The 14,825-nt window shown below is 42.3% G+C and overlaps 3 protein-coding genes across 8 annotated transcripts in view; 1 reads left to right on the top strand and 2 right to left on the bottom strand.

Annotated features, from left to right (window-relative positions):
• Window positions 1–41: 41 nt before the first annotated feature.
• Window positions 42–6,632, bottom strand: ddx20 (DEAD (Asp-Glu-Ala-Asp) box polypeptide 20). The gene is made up of 11 exons (XM_035159724.2): window positions 6,408–6,632; window positions 5,326–5,420; window positions 4,602–4,770; window positions 4,386–4,500; window positions 4,135–4,277; window positions 3,796–3,934; window positions 3,632–3,690; window positions 2,991–3,073; window positions 2,766–2,871; window positions 1,872–1,973; window positions 42–1,726 (listed from the first exon to the last, which is right to left on the bottom strand). Exons 1-11 carry the CDS (start codon window positions 6,601–6,603, stop codon window positions 528–530), a joined length of 2,406 nt encoding a protein of 801 aa, XP_035015615.2. The 5' UTR covers window positions 6,604–6,632; the 3' UTR covers window positions 42–527.
• A 1,317-nt stretch (window positions 6,633–7,949) lies between these two features.
• Window positions 7,950–10,323, top strand: parapinopsina (parapinopsin a). The gene is made up of 5 exons (XM_035158711.1): window positions 7,950–8,280; window positions 9,112–9,202; window positions 9,302–9,539; window positions 9,619–9,861; window positions 9,983–10,323. The coding sequence occupies exons 1-5, from the start codon at window positions 7,950–7,952 to the stop codon at window positions 10,121–10,123; spliced, it is 1,044 nt and encodes a 347-aa protein (XP_035014602.1). The 3' UTR covers window positions 10,124–10,323.
• Window positions 10,324–10,871: 548 nt separating this feature from the next.
• LOC118110716 (cyclin-dependent kinase 17) overlaps window positions 10,872–14,825 on the bottom strand; it is a 38,736-nt gene continuing 34,782 nt past the window's right edge. For all 6 annotated transcript variants that reach the window (XM_047340254.1, XM_035158703.2, XM_047340256.1 and 3 more), the window contains one exon: window positions 10,872–13,700. Coding sequence is in view for 2 of the 6 variants with exons in the window: in XM_047340256.1 (XP_047196212.1) it covers window positions 13,663–13,700 (38 nt within the window). In the remaining 4 variants the exon portion in view is untranslated. The remainder of the gene's footprint in view (window positions 13,701–14,825) is intronic.

Below are 14,825 nucleotides of genomic sequence, written 5' to 3'. Positions count from 1 at the left end.
AATGTGTAGACCCATCACAGAAAAGGGCTTTGAGACACATCTTCCATGCTGGTCATTTATTAGTGACAGAACTGTGGCGTGCTGTACATGGTATTCATGTGAAGAACAATATGATAACCAACTACAATGACACTGAACAGAGCATCAAGGCCCAACAATCCTCCAATGTAAAAAGAAAAAAAAGAAAAAGTGAGGAATGCATTATGTTGCGATGATGAAGAGAATGAAAGAAATGCGTCATCCACTTTCATTCACACCAATAGTTAGTGCTTTCGTCCCAGGGCCACCGTTCCGCAGAGTAGGTTCAACAGTAACTGATGAAAACACAACGTACTCTGGAGGTTTGAACAAAATAAATCTAAGTGCAATCTGTTACACCAGAAGTGCAAAAAAAATTATAACACAAGTCCTGCAGCAGAACTTACATACACACACACACACACACACACAGTATGTCATTGGAGTCTGGCTTATTTCACACAAGAGAACGTCATCATTAGAAATCCTTATTAACAGTTAAGGACAAGTCACGGTTTGAGGAGTTCTTCCATGTAGGCAGCGTTCATGCGATAAGCTGCCATCCAGTTGTTGGCTGCACTGTAGTAGCTTTGGTAACCTTGTGCTTGAAAAGGAGACATGGAGGCGTAGTAATCATTCCAGGCTCTGTAGCAGGTTCTCCAGTAAACTTCAGCACTCCCTTCCTCCTCCTCATCATCACCCTCCTCCTCCTCCTCCTCTTCTTCTTCTTCTTCTTCTTCTTCCTGATCTCCTTCATACCTCTCCCTCTTTCTATTCATCTTTTCGGAGAGTTTCTTGCTCTGTTTATCAAGCTCTTCTTTCACTTTTCTTGATGCATGTCTGTTAGTCTGTGTGCGAGCGGCCTGATTGTCTTCCCTGTCTGATCTGACACTCAGTGCAGAGTCACACAAAGGTTTCTCATTTGACTCGAAGGTCCTCTGCTGATTGGGCGCAGAAGTATAAACGTTGGGCCTTGGTTTCGGTTTGGCCACAGTTGGGGTGTTTCTAGCATCAGTGTGAGGTTGGGTCACTGCTCTGTGTTCACCTCCTCCAGTGTGATTCAAACTTCCCACCGTCTCGTCATCCTTCTGGTTCTCCTCCGTGTCCGAGCTTGAAGAACTGGAAACTGACCTTGGACGTGAAGGGTTGGATTTCCAGCTTTCGGTTCTTTGTGTTAAACTTTGAGTTCCGTCATCATGGAGCATGAAGGACTCTCTGTGCCCGTTCTGATCATCGCCGCCGTCCACATCTCGACCTCTGAACTCCCTGATGACCTCCACTGATCTCCCCAGCCCTGTATTAATGAAGCTCCAGAAATCCTGCTCAGCTTCCTCGAAGGTCATGAAGCTCGACCTGCAGCTCTTGAACGAGCTGAGCGGGGGGATTTTGGGGAGAGCGTCTTGCTGCTGTTTTCGAGTCTGCACCTCCCGAGGTGAACTCACAGGAGACACTTTCCTCGTAGTCGCTTCACCATGTGCTCCCCTCCTGGGTGGTGGTTGGCTCCTCTCCGGCTTTGTTGGTGCACTTCGCTCGACAGGTTGATCTGCGATGGAGGGGACGGCGGCGGCAGCAGCAGCAGGGACGTCAGCCTTGACACGCCTCTTCTTCTCCGTCTTGGAGACGTGCTGGGATAAGGACCCTGGAGTGGAAGCTTCAGTGCAGACATCCCAGTCACACGGCTCATCCATCAACCCGGGCTCTATGGTGGCTAAAGAGACAGATGACAAATGAGACTGGAACTACTTTACCACATGAATAGTAAAGAAAAGAATTGGATTTAAAAGGAGAATACGTCTACAAAGAGCACAGAGATGCACATCCTGCATATGAAACATGTAGACGCGTCGACTTACATGGTAATACGGACAAACTCAGGCCGCACTTTTGAGCAATGGCCATCATCTTGTTCTCCTCCTCACCATGGCAACAGTAGGTCACAGCCAGGCCCTGAGTGCCTACAAACAAAACGCAATCCTGATGAGCACCCATTCACATTACAGTGAGGGATCAAGGAGGGTGTGTATCCAGGGGCACACACACACACACACAGGGGCACACACACACACACACACACACACACACACACACACACACACACACACACACACACACACACACACACACACACACACACACACACACACACACACACACACACACACACACACACACACACAATAGAACCTAACGACCTTGTGAGGTGGTTCAAACCTGGTAATACTTCAGAGTATGACGCTAATCTTCAAATCGGTATTGAAAGCATTTAGAGGAAGAGGAAACTGGTGAAGCAAATCAAGTCTAATTCAGAGCAACGTAAAGTGCTGCAGGTTTTCAGACAGGTATCATACCACAAGGAGATAAACCGATTCCTCCAACACTGAACTGGATTTGTTTTGTTGCTATATGATCTTTTAAAAAACGAAAAAATAAACCAATTTTAAAACAAAACTGCTAAATAAATGCAACAAAATGAAGCCTTTTCTATTTAACTGTAAGTAGGAATCACCCTGAAGCTGTTTTAGTTTGGCTACTGAGTCAAGTTAGTCCACCTGAAAACAACAGAAAGTTATCTTAACAGAGGACAGACTCAATAATGATGCAACGACTCTTCAAACACTCTCTCCCCTCCTGCAGTGTCATCAGTTAGCTGGTCTCTATGACAGGATGATGTGAAAAGGTGAAAATGCTGAGTAGTGCTGCCTCTGATGTCTGGTTTCTGTCTCAATCAAACTGTTTTGGAGACTGACCGAAGCGCCCTGCACGTCCGATTCTGTGCATGTAGGTTTCCCAGTCCTGAGGTATGTCCAGGTTTATTACCAAGTTGACCTTCTCTGCGTCTATACCTCTGGAAGTCTGACGGGAAGAGAAGGAGGAAGAGGAAACAAGGAAACAAATTTTAGGACATGCAAAAAGACAATGCAAGTGATGGGTGACATATTGGAAAGCAGTGCAATGAGATGTGTCCATCTCACCAGGTCAGTGGAGATGAGCACCCTGCATTGGTACTGCTTCAGTTTGGACATCGCCTCCAGCCTCTGGTCCTGACTCAGACCTCCTGTACAGGTCATCACACACGTCACATTAAATCACATCAACTGAATTTACTCTGCTGAGACAGACAGCAATAAAAGAAACTAAGTTTGTTCTGTCTTTCACTAAAGAGAAATCAAACAAATTCTAGAGCTGATACAATAAATCAATTTGTCAATCAATAGTAGAATCTGCTTATAAAATAATCTCTCTCTTCCCCAGGTTAAATGTCAAACTTTCTCAGTTGTGAGACTTATTTTTGTCTTGTATGAACATAACAATAATTATCTTTAGAGTTTGGGGGCTTTTGGTTTCACTCGGAAAAAAGGAATTTCACAGAATCACATTGGAAATTGTAGTGAAAAATTTGTATCCAACAAATGTTTCCACTATTAAAATCAAGAAACAAAAGATAAGGTGATAAAGACCTCCAAGCCGTTCCCAACTAAGATTTAAAAGTCAATTATTTCCAAATGTATACAAGGCTAGACTATTTATATTAATAATTTATCATAATTTACAACCATATATTTTCTGGTGACTGATTAACATGTAATTACTTCAATGCTCAAAAATATCTCACCTGAGATACAAACAGCAGGTAGGCCTTTGGAGGACAAGATGTCTGCCAGGTGCTGAGCCCTGAGGAGTAAATCCAACATCATGTGTAACTGTTTCTCCAAGATACACATATTATACACACACACACATACTATACAACACATACGCAGTAAAATAATGTGCTACCTTGTGTGTAGGTTGGAGAACACGAGGGCCTGGTTGAATGGGATTTTACTGAACAGCTCCATTAAGTGCTTCACCTTCTCCTGGAAAACCTTGTGAGGTAATGGATGGGACTGCACCAGCTTGTAATACTGCTTCAGACCTGCCAGGGGGCGCACAAGGACAAAATACACGGAGGAGCATTAATCCAAGTAGAACGTCAACTGATTATACACAGTCTCTGAGGTCTATGAATATCAAGGCCTGTTTCCTTAATCTCACAAGGAGCTATTTTCCACAATTAATTTCTAACAAAGTGAAGGAGTCTCTGTTGAAAATCTCCCTCAGGAGAGAGGGTTTTACCTTTGAGGCCCAGGTCACCGGGATTGAGTCGCACAAATGTGGGCTCTCTCATGTAGCGGGTGAGGTGCTGTGCAAGGGATTCTGGGTAGGTGGCGGAGAGAGCAAGCATCTGTTTGTTCACAGGCAGAGAGGAGAAAATCCAGCTGAGGGGAAATGACAAGTAGGAGAGTGGAGAGTTTCAGCATGTGTGGGTTTGTTAATGTGCTGTATTATACAGTATATCCGATTATAGATGGCTGAGTCTATCTTACTTGATCTGCTCCTGGAAGCTGCCCTCCTCCAGGAGCTTGTCTGCCTCATCCAGAACAAACAGCCTGATGCTGGAGGTGGACAACATGCCCAACTCGATGAGCTGCTTGATACGACCTGTGCACATGACCACAAACAGTCACAAAACACAAATAACAGCATGACATTTACATAAACAGATTACGGCCATCTGTTAATATTCGACTGGCCTCTCGTACCTGGTGACCCCACAGCTATATGGCACTTCTTCAGGTGGGGTTTGTCCTGACTTACGGGTCGGCCCCCAATAAAAACGTGGCACTGCAGACCCTCCATGGCACAGCCCACGGCCATCACCACTGAGTGGATCTGCACCGCTATCTCACGTGTCGGAGCCAAAACGAGAACCTGTGGAAGAAAAAAGGTTTATTTTGAGAAAGTTAGACGTCAATAACCACTTACATATAGAGTAATTGGGACCAGATTAAAGAGAGACAGGTGCTGGGAGGTTCCCAGTCAGTAATACCAAACAGCTAATAAGATTACGTTGCACTAGAAAGCAGCCAGTTGATCAACAAAGCCAGATGCACGTCTCCTTTATCAATCACCGTCTGATTTTATACTTTTCACACTGAGCAGCTTAAACTCATCAGATTAAAACCAAAGATCAAACATAAAGTGATTACTGCTCATGACCATCTGTTGTTAGTTATAAAATAAAAGTGGTAAACTACAAAATAAAACTTATGTTTGCTCACGCTTATCATTTTGAAGATACCTAAAGACTGATAATTAAAGAACAGAAAATCGAATTCTAGGCCTCAACTAGAACTCCATGTCAACATCCATTTATCCATCTCCACCTCCCGAATCCATAAACTCCAACATGTACAAGGGGAGAAGGTACATTTCTCAGGATTCCACAAATCATCTTGATCTCCACAGTGAAGTGAAATCGCTCACCTGAGTCGCAGGATTCTCCGGGACCAGCGAGTCCAAGGCGATGGTGCAGAACACGCACGTCTTTCCCGTACCAGACTTGGCCTGTACAATCAGATCTGCAAAAGCGGTTGGACAGAGTGAGATTAACACAAATTTGTCGGAATAACCAAACACAATTTTAACTGACACTATTGCTTAAAGCTGATTGGGGGCAATAGCGATGTCATGAGGGGCTCTTCTGAAAATGTAACATCCATTCTGTTCGTGAAATAATCATTTTGAAACATGGCGAGTATTTGTGATGTCAATAATGTTCACAATTGTAGTGATCACCATTTTCATCATCACTGTATCTCATACAACCCCCACAAAAAGTCTGACAAGTCAAATATGTAACAACAGTGTGAAAGGAAATGACTTCTGCTGACATACGAAGTGTAAAGCTTTATTGTGTTATTATCATCAACACCAATAATAATGTGTGTGTGACTTTCAATGGTGTCTGGTCTTTTATCATTTACAACATAATTGTGCTGTCAAACATTTTACTTGAACTACTTGGAAATAGTCCCAATGAAAAGATTTGTTCTGTGGATTATCCAGATTAACAGACACTGTTTCTAGTAAATTAGGCTGATGTTAATTTAATTTACACCTAATGTACTGATGCCATCCATGCAGTACACATAAGAGGATTAATACACAAGTTTTCAATCATGTAGGTCTGATACATGTTATCTGAATATATATATTAGTATGTAACTGTGGTGTAATATTACAGTATAAAATAAGAAAATCCTTTATTAGTGCCACAATGAGGGAATTTGCAATATTACAGCAGCAAGAGTCAAAACTAGGCATCAGTAAGTAATAAGAAGTAACACTTAAAGAGTAAGGAGTATCGAAAAATATGAATGGAATAAAAACTAAAAGATACAGTGTAAAAACAAGCTACATATGAGCAGTGTGAGAATATGTAGAGTGAATGGATTGCACATGAACCATTGTATTGCACAGACAGAATGAATACAGCACATGTGTTGCCAGATGTTGTGTGTTGCTGAATAAACAACTAGTTATAAAGTTGAGTTTCCTGAACGCACCCAGTCCGCAGCGGCCCAGCGGGATGGCCTTCAGCTGGATGGGGGACGGTTTCCGGAAGCCGGCCGCCGACAGTCCTTCCAACACGGCCGGAGACAGCAGCAGGGAGCCGAAGTCGATGCCCTCCGATAGAAGCACATCGTCGGTTCGCTTTCGAGTTTCTATGTCGTGGGCTGCCTTCTTCATGGAGGACGCCATGTTGACTGCGCTGTTTTTACCGCCGGAGATCAAACGCACATCCGGTTTAAAGTGCTGCAGCAGCAGAGCCGCGCCTCCACCGCCCTCTAGTGACCGGGAGGGGGGCTGGCCCCTGTGTGAATCCAGTAAGGTGGAGAAAAAGAGGAGAAATAAAGAGGAGAAATAAAGAATATTTAAACCGAAGGACCGATGACGAAAAACGGGCCCCTGGGCTAAGACGTGTAAAAGCCCCCCCACCCCCCCTGCAAAGGTAACATAACTTTTTTACACACAGCTACTATATACTTATACTTACTCATCTGCTTTAGATTTACTTATCCGCTGCTATATTTATTCATCTATTACACATCAGTTGTATATATATATATATATATATACATTTATTCATATACTATAGTATTTATTCATCTGCTGCTACCTGGTCCTGTACATATATTCTTATTCACCTTAACTGTACATAATCTATGTCTCCATTACTTACCTCAAAGCACTCTGATCACTTTAATCATTAAGTATTTATCTACATTCTTACAATCAGTTATCACAGCTGTTATCCTGTTCACCGTCCTTTTACACCATACTCGTATAATTTCATTATACTGCACAGATTTTTAACTTAGGGTTAAGGTTAACCCTAACCCTAACCCTTAGCTTTATATTCTAATGAGGATTTTAGTCCATTTAGTGACCCTCAGTTTGCCGCCATGGGTTCGAGACAGTAAAGCACTGGTTAATAAATTAATTAATTAAATTGCTGCTCATTACTTCACTTCACTTCTGACCTCTAAAGTGGGGAAATAGAAACAAACAGGCATCCACTTTTGTTTGCAGGCTATGCTAGACTAAAGCTATTGTGCTTCTGCACCTTTAATTAACCCACATGCATTTAACCAAGACCCATATTGTGTCATCGAGTCCCGGCTGCATTACTCAGGCGCAGCTGTAAACCCAGCAATCATGGAAAGTGCAGTCTTACAGGATATTAGAGAGAATTATCGCCTTCACAATCCGGATCTTCAGATTTGGTTTTCAAGAATTAAATGTCATATTATTGAGCCTCTTACTGGGCTCTCTTATTAAGTGAGATCCATCTCCTGTACTCCTGCATTCGTGCTGCACCAGGACAACAAACATGCTGCATCTGTACCTACACACCTCCTGTATGCAACTGTCTATCATCGCTTTTCCTATGTTTTATATTTTGTGAAGCAGTTGCTTTTACCTGAGTACATTTCTGGACTTGGATTGGATTTGTTTTGAGCTGTTAATGGACCCCTGACACTTGATTTATTTTTCCAGGAGGCAGTGTGTGGCATCAGCCAGCAGCACCATCTACATCGAGCAAAATGGAGACTGTTGCCCTCCAGACAAACTCCTCATCGTCTCACAGCTCAGACGATGCAGAGGTCCTCTCTCAGACTGGCTTCACCATACTGGCCGTTATCATGGGTGTTTTTTCTGCAGCGGGGATCATCCTCAATGTCCTGGTGATCGTGGTGACAGTGAGACACAGGCAGCTGAGGCAGCCCCTCAGCTACGCGCTGGTGAACTTGGCTATATGTGACCTGGGCTGTGCTGTGTTTGGAGGTCTGCCCACCACAGTGACCAGTGCCATGGGATACTTCAGCCTGGGACGTGTGGGCTGTGTGCTGGAGGGCTTTGCTGTCGCTTTTTTTGGTGAGTCGGCAGCTTTTTTATTTTTGTGCAAAAGAGAAGTTTGCATGTGAGTTGTACAACTTGGTATAATTGAACCCGCATGGTGGTGGAGGCAGTACTCAAATCTTTTGGTAGAAGCAGCAATATAACAATGCTCCATCAGTAAAGCTAAAGGGGCTTCATTTCGAATCCTTAGTACAGACGTTATCATCAAAGTGCTCTTAAAGAATCACAAATAAAAGAACATATTTTGGCCCCTGTTAGTGATATAGTGAATGTTTTATTATATACAACATTATTGGATTTCCAATACTGTTGTAATGATGAATATAACATTCATTAGTTAACATTGAGCTTTTTACTACTTTACACACAGTTCAGTATAGCTTTCATCTAATGGTTTCAAGTAGAGAGGTTTGGCTCCAGGATAAACCGGAGGGACTTCAGGAGAAATTAATTGAGCAAGAAATATGAAAATTAAAGTTATGTCACAGAAATCCATATTTTTTCTTTCCTCTTTGTTTTCAAGAGAATTCAGTTATTTTAGTTATTTAGTTATTTTAGTTATTTTAATCAAACCATCTGAGAAGTTATGAGTTGGAATCATTTTTTGGTTGAACTTTAAAAAATTAACTGACATCTGATAATTGACACAATTCATGAAGTGAGTTGAAAATAAAGCTGTCAGACTAATGTGTCGCAGTGAAAAAGCACAATATTCCCGCATAAATTTAGATTTTTTTTAATTCAGAATAAAATTGCATAAAATTGAAGTACTCAAGATTGTATTTATATTGAATTTGTTTTGACAACGTTTATTTTAGTCTTTTCCTCCACTTTCTTTTCGTCCAGGTATAGCAAGTCTTTGTACAATAGCAGTGATTTCTGTTGAACGCTACATAGTGGTGTGTTATCCCATGGGTGCCGTCCTGTTCCAGACCAGGTATTTAACATCCAGATCTCACTGAGCTGCATCACACTGCGTAAAAAAACTTGATGGCTCCACCAGCACAAACTGAATCCCGCCCTCTGTTCTCCTCAGACATGCAGTGGCAGGAGTGGTGCTGTCCTGGGTGTGGTCGTTCGTGTGGAACACTCCACCTCTGTTTGGTTGGGGAAGTTATGAGCTGGAGGGAATAAAGATTTCCTGTGCCCCCAATTGGTACAATCGTGACGTTGGTAACATGTCCTACATCCTCATGTACTTTTTCCTTTGTTTTGCCATACCCTTCTCCATCATCACCGTGTCCTACTCCCGTCTCTTGTGGACTCTCCGTCGGGTGAGAGACAGACATACGATGGACACAGCATATTCTTGTTGATGTCATAATAAAATGTTTGTGTATCCTGGTCTCCTAGGTGACCAAGCTGCAGGTATCTGAGGCTGGGAGGACAAATCGTGTGGAGGTGCAGGTGGCACGTATGGTGGTGGTGATGGTGTTGGCCTTCCTCGTCACCTGGCTGCCATATGCTGCCATGGCCTTGGCTGTCATCATAGACTCCAGCCTCTATATTGACCCGGTGATCGCAACCATACCTGTTTATTTGGCTAAAAGCAGCACGGTCTACAACCCCCTCATATATGTTTTCATGAACAGACAGGTAATCCTTCATTATGAACATGTATACTCACAAATAAAAAGAGAAAGACAATAAATTCAGCATATACAATCATATGTATTCATTTCCATTTTTACCATGTGTGCTGTATGTGTGTTTTCAGTTTCGAGGATACGCTGTACCTACAATCCTGTGTGGCTGGAATCCGTGGGCCTCAGACTCACAGACGTCTGAGGGGGAGATGACTGTCGCCACTATCAACAAGAGCCAGAGAGTCTCACCTAAACAATCTTTAAAAGAATAAAAGAATGTATGAATGCACCGGGGGCTCAGTCCTGAGGAAACATCAGATCATCTTAACTCAACCAACTCCCTCTTTACTGGACTGTAAGCAAAGATGTATTCTTATTTAACTTAAGAATATCAACCTGAGTCTGGTGTGGATGCCAGGAATGAAGGATGCTCCAAATTCTGTCCCATATAACAAATATATATATGAATAAAATGAAGGAAACCATCACCATATGAGACTTTCTGTGTGCTGAAACTTGTGAGTGTGAAGTCGTCAAAACTTTTCATGTTTCCTGACAATGTAGACAACCCCCTGGGCTTGTTCTCTGTGATGGATATTAGTGATGAATTACTTATACACTAAAATAAATCATATGAACTAACACGTTTTCTTCTGTTTATGAATACCTTTAAAACTCTAAAACTAGTGTAAGCAAAATCATCCTTTCCTTAAGTCTTAACTAGGTTAAGAGGCTCCCATTCAACCTATTGTAAATTCAAATATAAACATACAAACATTACTTTGTTCATAGGGCCTACATGTGACCTGTAATTACATTTTCTGAATTATTGCTTGAGTTAAATATCAAATGTGGTAGATCTTAAAATGTTCTTTTGGCAGAAATAAACATTTGTTCCATGTTTAGACAAATTCTTTCCAAAAATGAGAATCAACACACGTGGCTGATGTTGTAATCTGTCACACTTGCAATATATTTTCAAAGGATTTATGACAAGAGAAAAAAAAAGTGCTTGCAGTATTCTTATTTTAATTCTTTATTCGGTGTACACATCCCCTTTGCTTCTTAAGGTCTGTGTTCAAGCATGATACACACCCACCACACACAATCAGACCTTTTGTAACCTGTATATGAGCATTATGGCTTTCATTGATAAAAATCAAAACTATCAGTATGTTATACTCCTTTGCAACGTGATACTTCACTTCCAGCCTTTTGGATCCAGCATGTTATACAGCAAAAAAGGGGAAAAAAATAAACAACAACCTGTCATCAGTAAAGTCAAGTCTCACAGTTTGATCATTCACAGTCACTTCCCCCTCTCTAAATAAACACAAATCCAATCATCCTATTACCTTGGCGTTTTATTGATTACAGAAATATTGCTATGACTTTCATTAAAGAATCGCAAAGAAAAAGCCAGAATGTGAATAGCTGTATCAAACCTGTACACGTTTGTATATACAGAGTGAGGGATCTTCTATGTACATGCTACATACTGTCACACTCTGGGTGAATAAGTAGTCCTTCTTACAGGCACAGACGTGGGATCACTTTGCCTTTTCCGAACCCGCACCGAGAGAAAACGCTGCACGAGTGACCCGAGGTCGGTGCCCGGGGGGAGCAGGAGACTCTAATCTACATCCTCTACAGCCGAGATACAGGATACGTCAACCTATTGGTGTGTGAAACAGTTGTGTGCTTGAAGACCTGTGGTGCTTGGAGGATGGACTGTGGTCCTGTTGTTTCTGGCAGTCTGCAACAATAACAGCATGAAACAACAGTGTGTCTGAGCTTGAAATACTCAAGAGGCTTCGGTGCCCAGTTAAACAGGCGACCTGAGAGTATTTACTGTACTTCATACCCCCAGGTTGAGTCAGATTCGTCATACAAACTATCTGGTCCCAATGCCGGCAGCACATCACACTGTAGCTGTGATTCCTTTCAACTGAAGGTACCGTCTCCACACTCCATTACAGGTTAATGTGGCGTTTGGTGTCAGAAGATCCTGTAGTAAGATCAAGTACCGTCCTGAATTTAAACCGACTGCAGGTATTTTCCTTTTGCAGCAGCAGCTATTTCACATACCAACTGAAAACATCAGTGTGCTAACGTGCAAACAGGAGATGACGAGTAAAGACACGGGTAAGTCTCTGAACAGCAACGTTATGGGCAAACTAACAGAAGACCGACGGGATGATGCTGAGAAATTCTTCTTCTCCTTCACATACACTTCGGAAAAAAGGATTGAAGGATTTCAAGCCATGTCCGACATATACTCCGTTCTACTTGGGGGACACATACGAGACCAGCTGCACCTCGCAGCATTCATAAAACGACACTAGCAATAAGTCCTGAGCTCAAGGAATGTGCAACACGTCCCCAGGCAGTTGCTGCTCCAGTGAGAACACAGTAAAGACTGAGAACAGCACCCTGGAATTATCATTGCTTCAGACAAGTAAAAATTAGGTTCATATATATATACAGATTTCTTTTTTTTTTTTAAAGGAACAAAAAAAAACAAATGCACATGGAGTTGGGCATGAGAAGGTGGGGTTTTGTCGAATGGTTGATCTAAAGAGGTAAATAATCAGGTGCAAAGAGAACATCAACATCAACACCTGTGGACACAATACAACAAATCAAGACAACGTCTGAGTCAAGGCAAAAGAGGAAGGGGGTGTCTAAGAATAAGCAGGTGAGGATTTGTACACTTCCTTTACCCCTCCGTCCTTCAGTGTTGTCCTTCTTGCGTACTGAAACAGGAGCAATCATTGTGGCGTAGTGTTCTATATGAGTGTGTGACAAATGAAGCCATGGTCTACTACTGTGTCAGTGAGTAGCAGTGCTTTTAACTGTAGTGTGGTGGTGTCCAATACACTTTTTTTGGTTTCTCATATTGATTCTTCTTCACTCTAATAACTAGCGTGTACTTTACACCCTGCTCTACTAGAGTGACTGATGAGGTAACTTAATAACAACCACCCTGACCTCCTCACGATAAGGTGCTAAAGTTTAACTCTGTAAACCCCAATGATCTACACACTCTTGCTATCAAGTGTGTGTGTGTGTGTGTGTGTTTATGTTTGTGTATTTGAGAGAGAGGCAGGAAGATAGAGAACGAGAGATGTGTGTGTTCGTGTGGGTGTATGTTTGTGTATGTTTGTGTGTGTGTGGGGGGCCAAGAAGGCGAGGGTCTGGGGCTGAGGTGCAATATTCAGAGTTTGGATTCAGGCTGACGCGTGTTATGAAAAAGCGTTCTACAGCTCAGTCTCTTTATGTACAACAACAGTCCAAGACGAAAACAGAAGTCACAAATGAGAGGGAGCAACAGGGTTCCTTTCTCTCGTTCTTTGTCTTTGAATCGTGTCTCCTCGCGTTCCTTCTCTCCCACATGTCACTGATGCAGAAAGATCTGTTCAAAAGACCCAGAGTCAGACCAAACATCCCAAACGCTGCCCTCCTCTGGTCAGCAGCGGTAGCAGCAGCAAGGAGAATCATGTCCTCTCACACTTTCTGTCCAGCACCACGCACGCTCTCATTTTTCTGTCTTTGGGGTTGAATTCTAAGTTTCTATTTTTTTTTTGTCAAGTATGAATTCTTCAGCCTTAGTTCTGTGTTGGTTTTGTTTTTCAATGTGTGTGTGTGTGTGTGTGTGTGTGTGTGTGTGTGTGTGTGTGTGTGTATGTGTTTCTACGGCAGGATGTGTGTCGCTCCTCCAGCGTGTGTGTGGCAGGGTCAGTGAATGTATGTCTGGGAGGACAGCTCCAGGTGTCACTGTCCTCTGAGCCTCAGCGCCCCCCCGGCAGCACTAAAACAACACACTCTGCCTCCTGCTCTTTCCCTGGGCTGAGAAAGAGACAGAGAAAGAGAGAAAGAAAGAGAGAAAGAGAGAGAGAGAAAGAAAGAAAGAGGCATGTAAAAAAAATGACATTTGATTTGGACACAAACGCACACCACCACACTCCTAAATAAAATGTCACTCCATGCCAACAGCACAAAATATACTCTATAAGGCTTTAAGCATAAGATTTACATAAAGTTTAAATCAATCATTAAATCGATATTTTCGTTATGGATTTAGCGGTAGCGAGGACCCGCCGATACACACTCCCGACCAATCGTGAGTCAGTCTCAGCTGTCAATCATGACGTTTTACCCGGATTTTATTGCATCAAATAACTAATCAAAACCAACATTTTAACAAACATTAGAGTTTTTGATTCACCAAGGACAGAAACCATATCTGAGAAAATGTCATTAAACATGTATTTTGACTTTTTAATTTGTCCCATTATTAATTAGACCCGTCCACTAACAGAGGAGTCAAGATTTATGATCCATTCAGCAGCCATCCACTAGGAGACGACAGAGAGGCTTTCACTTCACTTTTGAGGAGCTGTCGTGCCGTCCCTCTTTATAAACAGTGTATGGTCCTGGTGGTTATGGATTTTGAAATTACACTTTCCTCTCTTGCCCCTAAAATAAGATCATGGGGGCACTGTCATGTTGTAACAGAAAAAGTAATTTCTTAATTTTTTGCCACAAAGTACGACAAACTTTATTGTAAAAAAGTAGCTGTTTACTTTCAGGCTTTTAGACAATAGAGTGTAAGATACCTGTAGTATTATCACCGTCAGGAAAACACCAACACAATACAGTTGTATAACCTGTAATAGGGTGTGTGTACTCTAGCTGGAGCTAAACCATACTTACCCGTAGCGGTAACACACTGCAGTAAAACAAACACCCTTATCCATGCTGAGAGAAAAGTGCATTTACAACACACCCAAGCAAACACACACTATGCCAAACCATCACTTACAGTCTTAACAACAAGCCTACATCTCTCGCTGCAGAAACCTAAACAGAACTGCAAATGAAAAGAATCAAATGACTCCCCATTCTTGGATCACATTCTTTTCCATTATGAATATATCGTTGCCCCTCTAATCCCTGAAATGAACCCTGGGA

Source organism: Hippoglossus stenolepis, chromosome 6 (genome assembly GCF_022539355.2).
Source record: "Hippoglossus stenolepis isolate QCI-W04-F060 chromosome 6, HSTE1.2, whole genome shotgun sequence".
NCBI lineage: Eukaryota > Metazoa > Chordata > Actinopteri > Pleuronectiformes > Pleuronectidae > Hippoglossus > Hippoglossus stenolepis.
The sequence above is the reverse complement of the archived record's forward strand: the minus strand, read 5'-3'. Positions and strand labels throughout refer to the sequence as shown.

Excerpts from the sequence above, each read along its gene's own strand:
- ddx20 (XM_035159724.2), bottom strand. The coding sequence starts at position 6,603 with ATGGCGTCCTCCATGAAGAAGGCAGCCCACGACATAGAAACTCGAAAG. Across the intron at positions 3,935-4,134 it reads CGGTGACCTGGGCCTCAAAG|GTCTGAAGCAGTATTACAAG; the intron begins GTAAAACCCTCT and ends GCCCCCTGGCAG. Across the intron at positions 1,727-1,871 it reads GAGTTTGTCCGTATTACCAT|CCACCATAGAGCCCGGGTTG; the intron begins GTAAGTCGACGC and ends CTGTCTCTTTAG.
- parapinopsina (XM_035158711.1), top strand. The coding sequence starts at position 7,950 with ATGGAGACTGTTGCCCTCCAGACAAACTCCTCATCGTCTCACAGCTCA. Across the intron at positions 8,281-9,111 it reads CTTTGCTGTCGCTTTTTTTG|GTATAGCAAGTCTTTGTACA; the intron begins GTGAGTCGGCAG and ends CTTTTCGTCCAG. Across the intron at positions 9,540-9,618 it reads TCTTGTGGACTCTCCGTCGG|GTGACCAAGCTGCAGGTATC; the intron begins GTGAGAGACAGA and ends CTGGTCTCCTAG.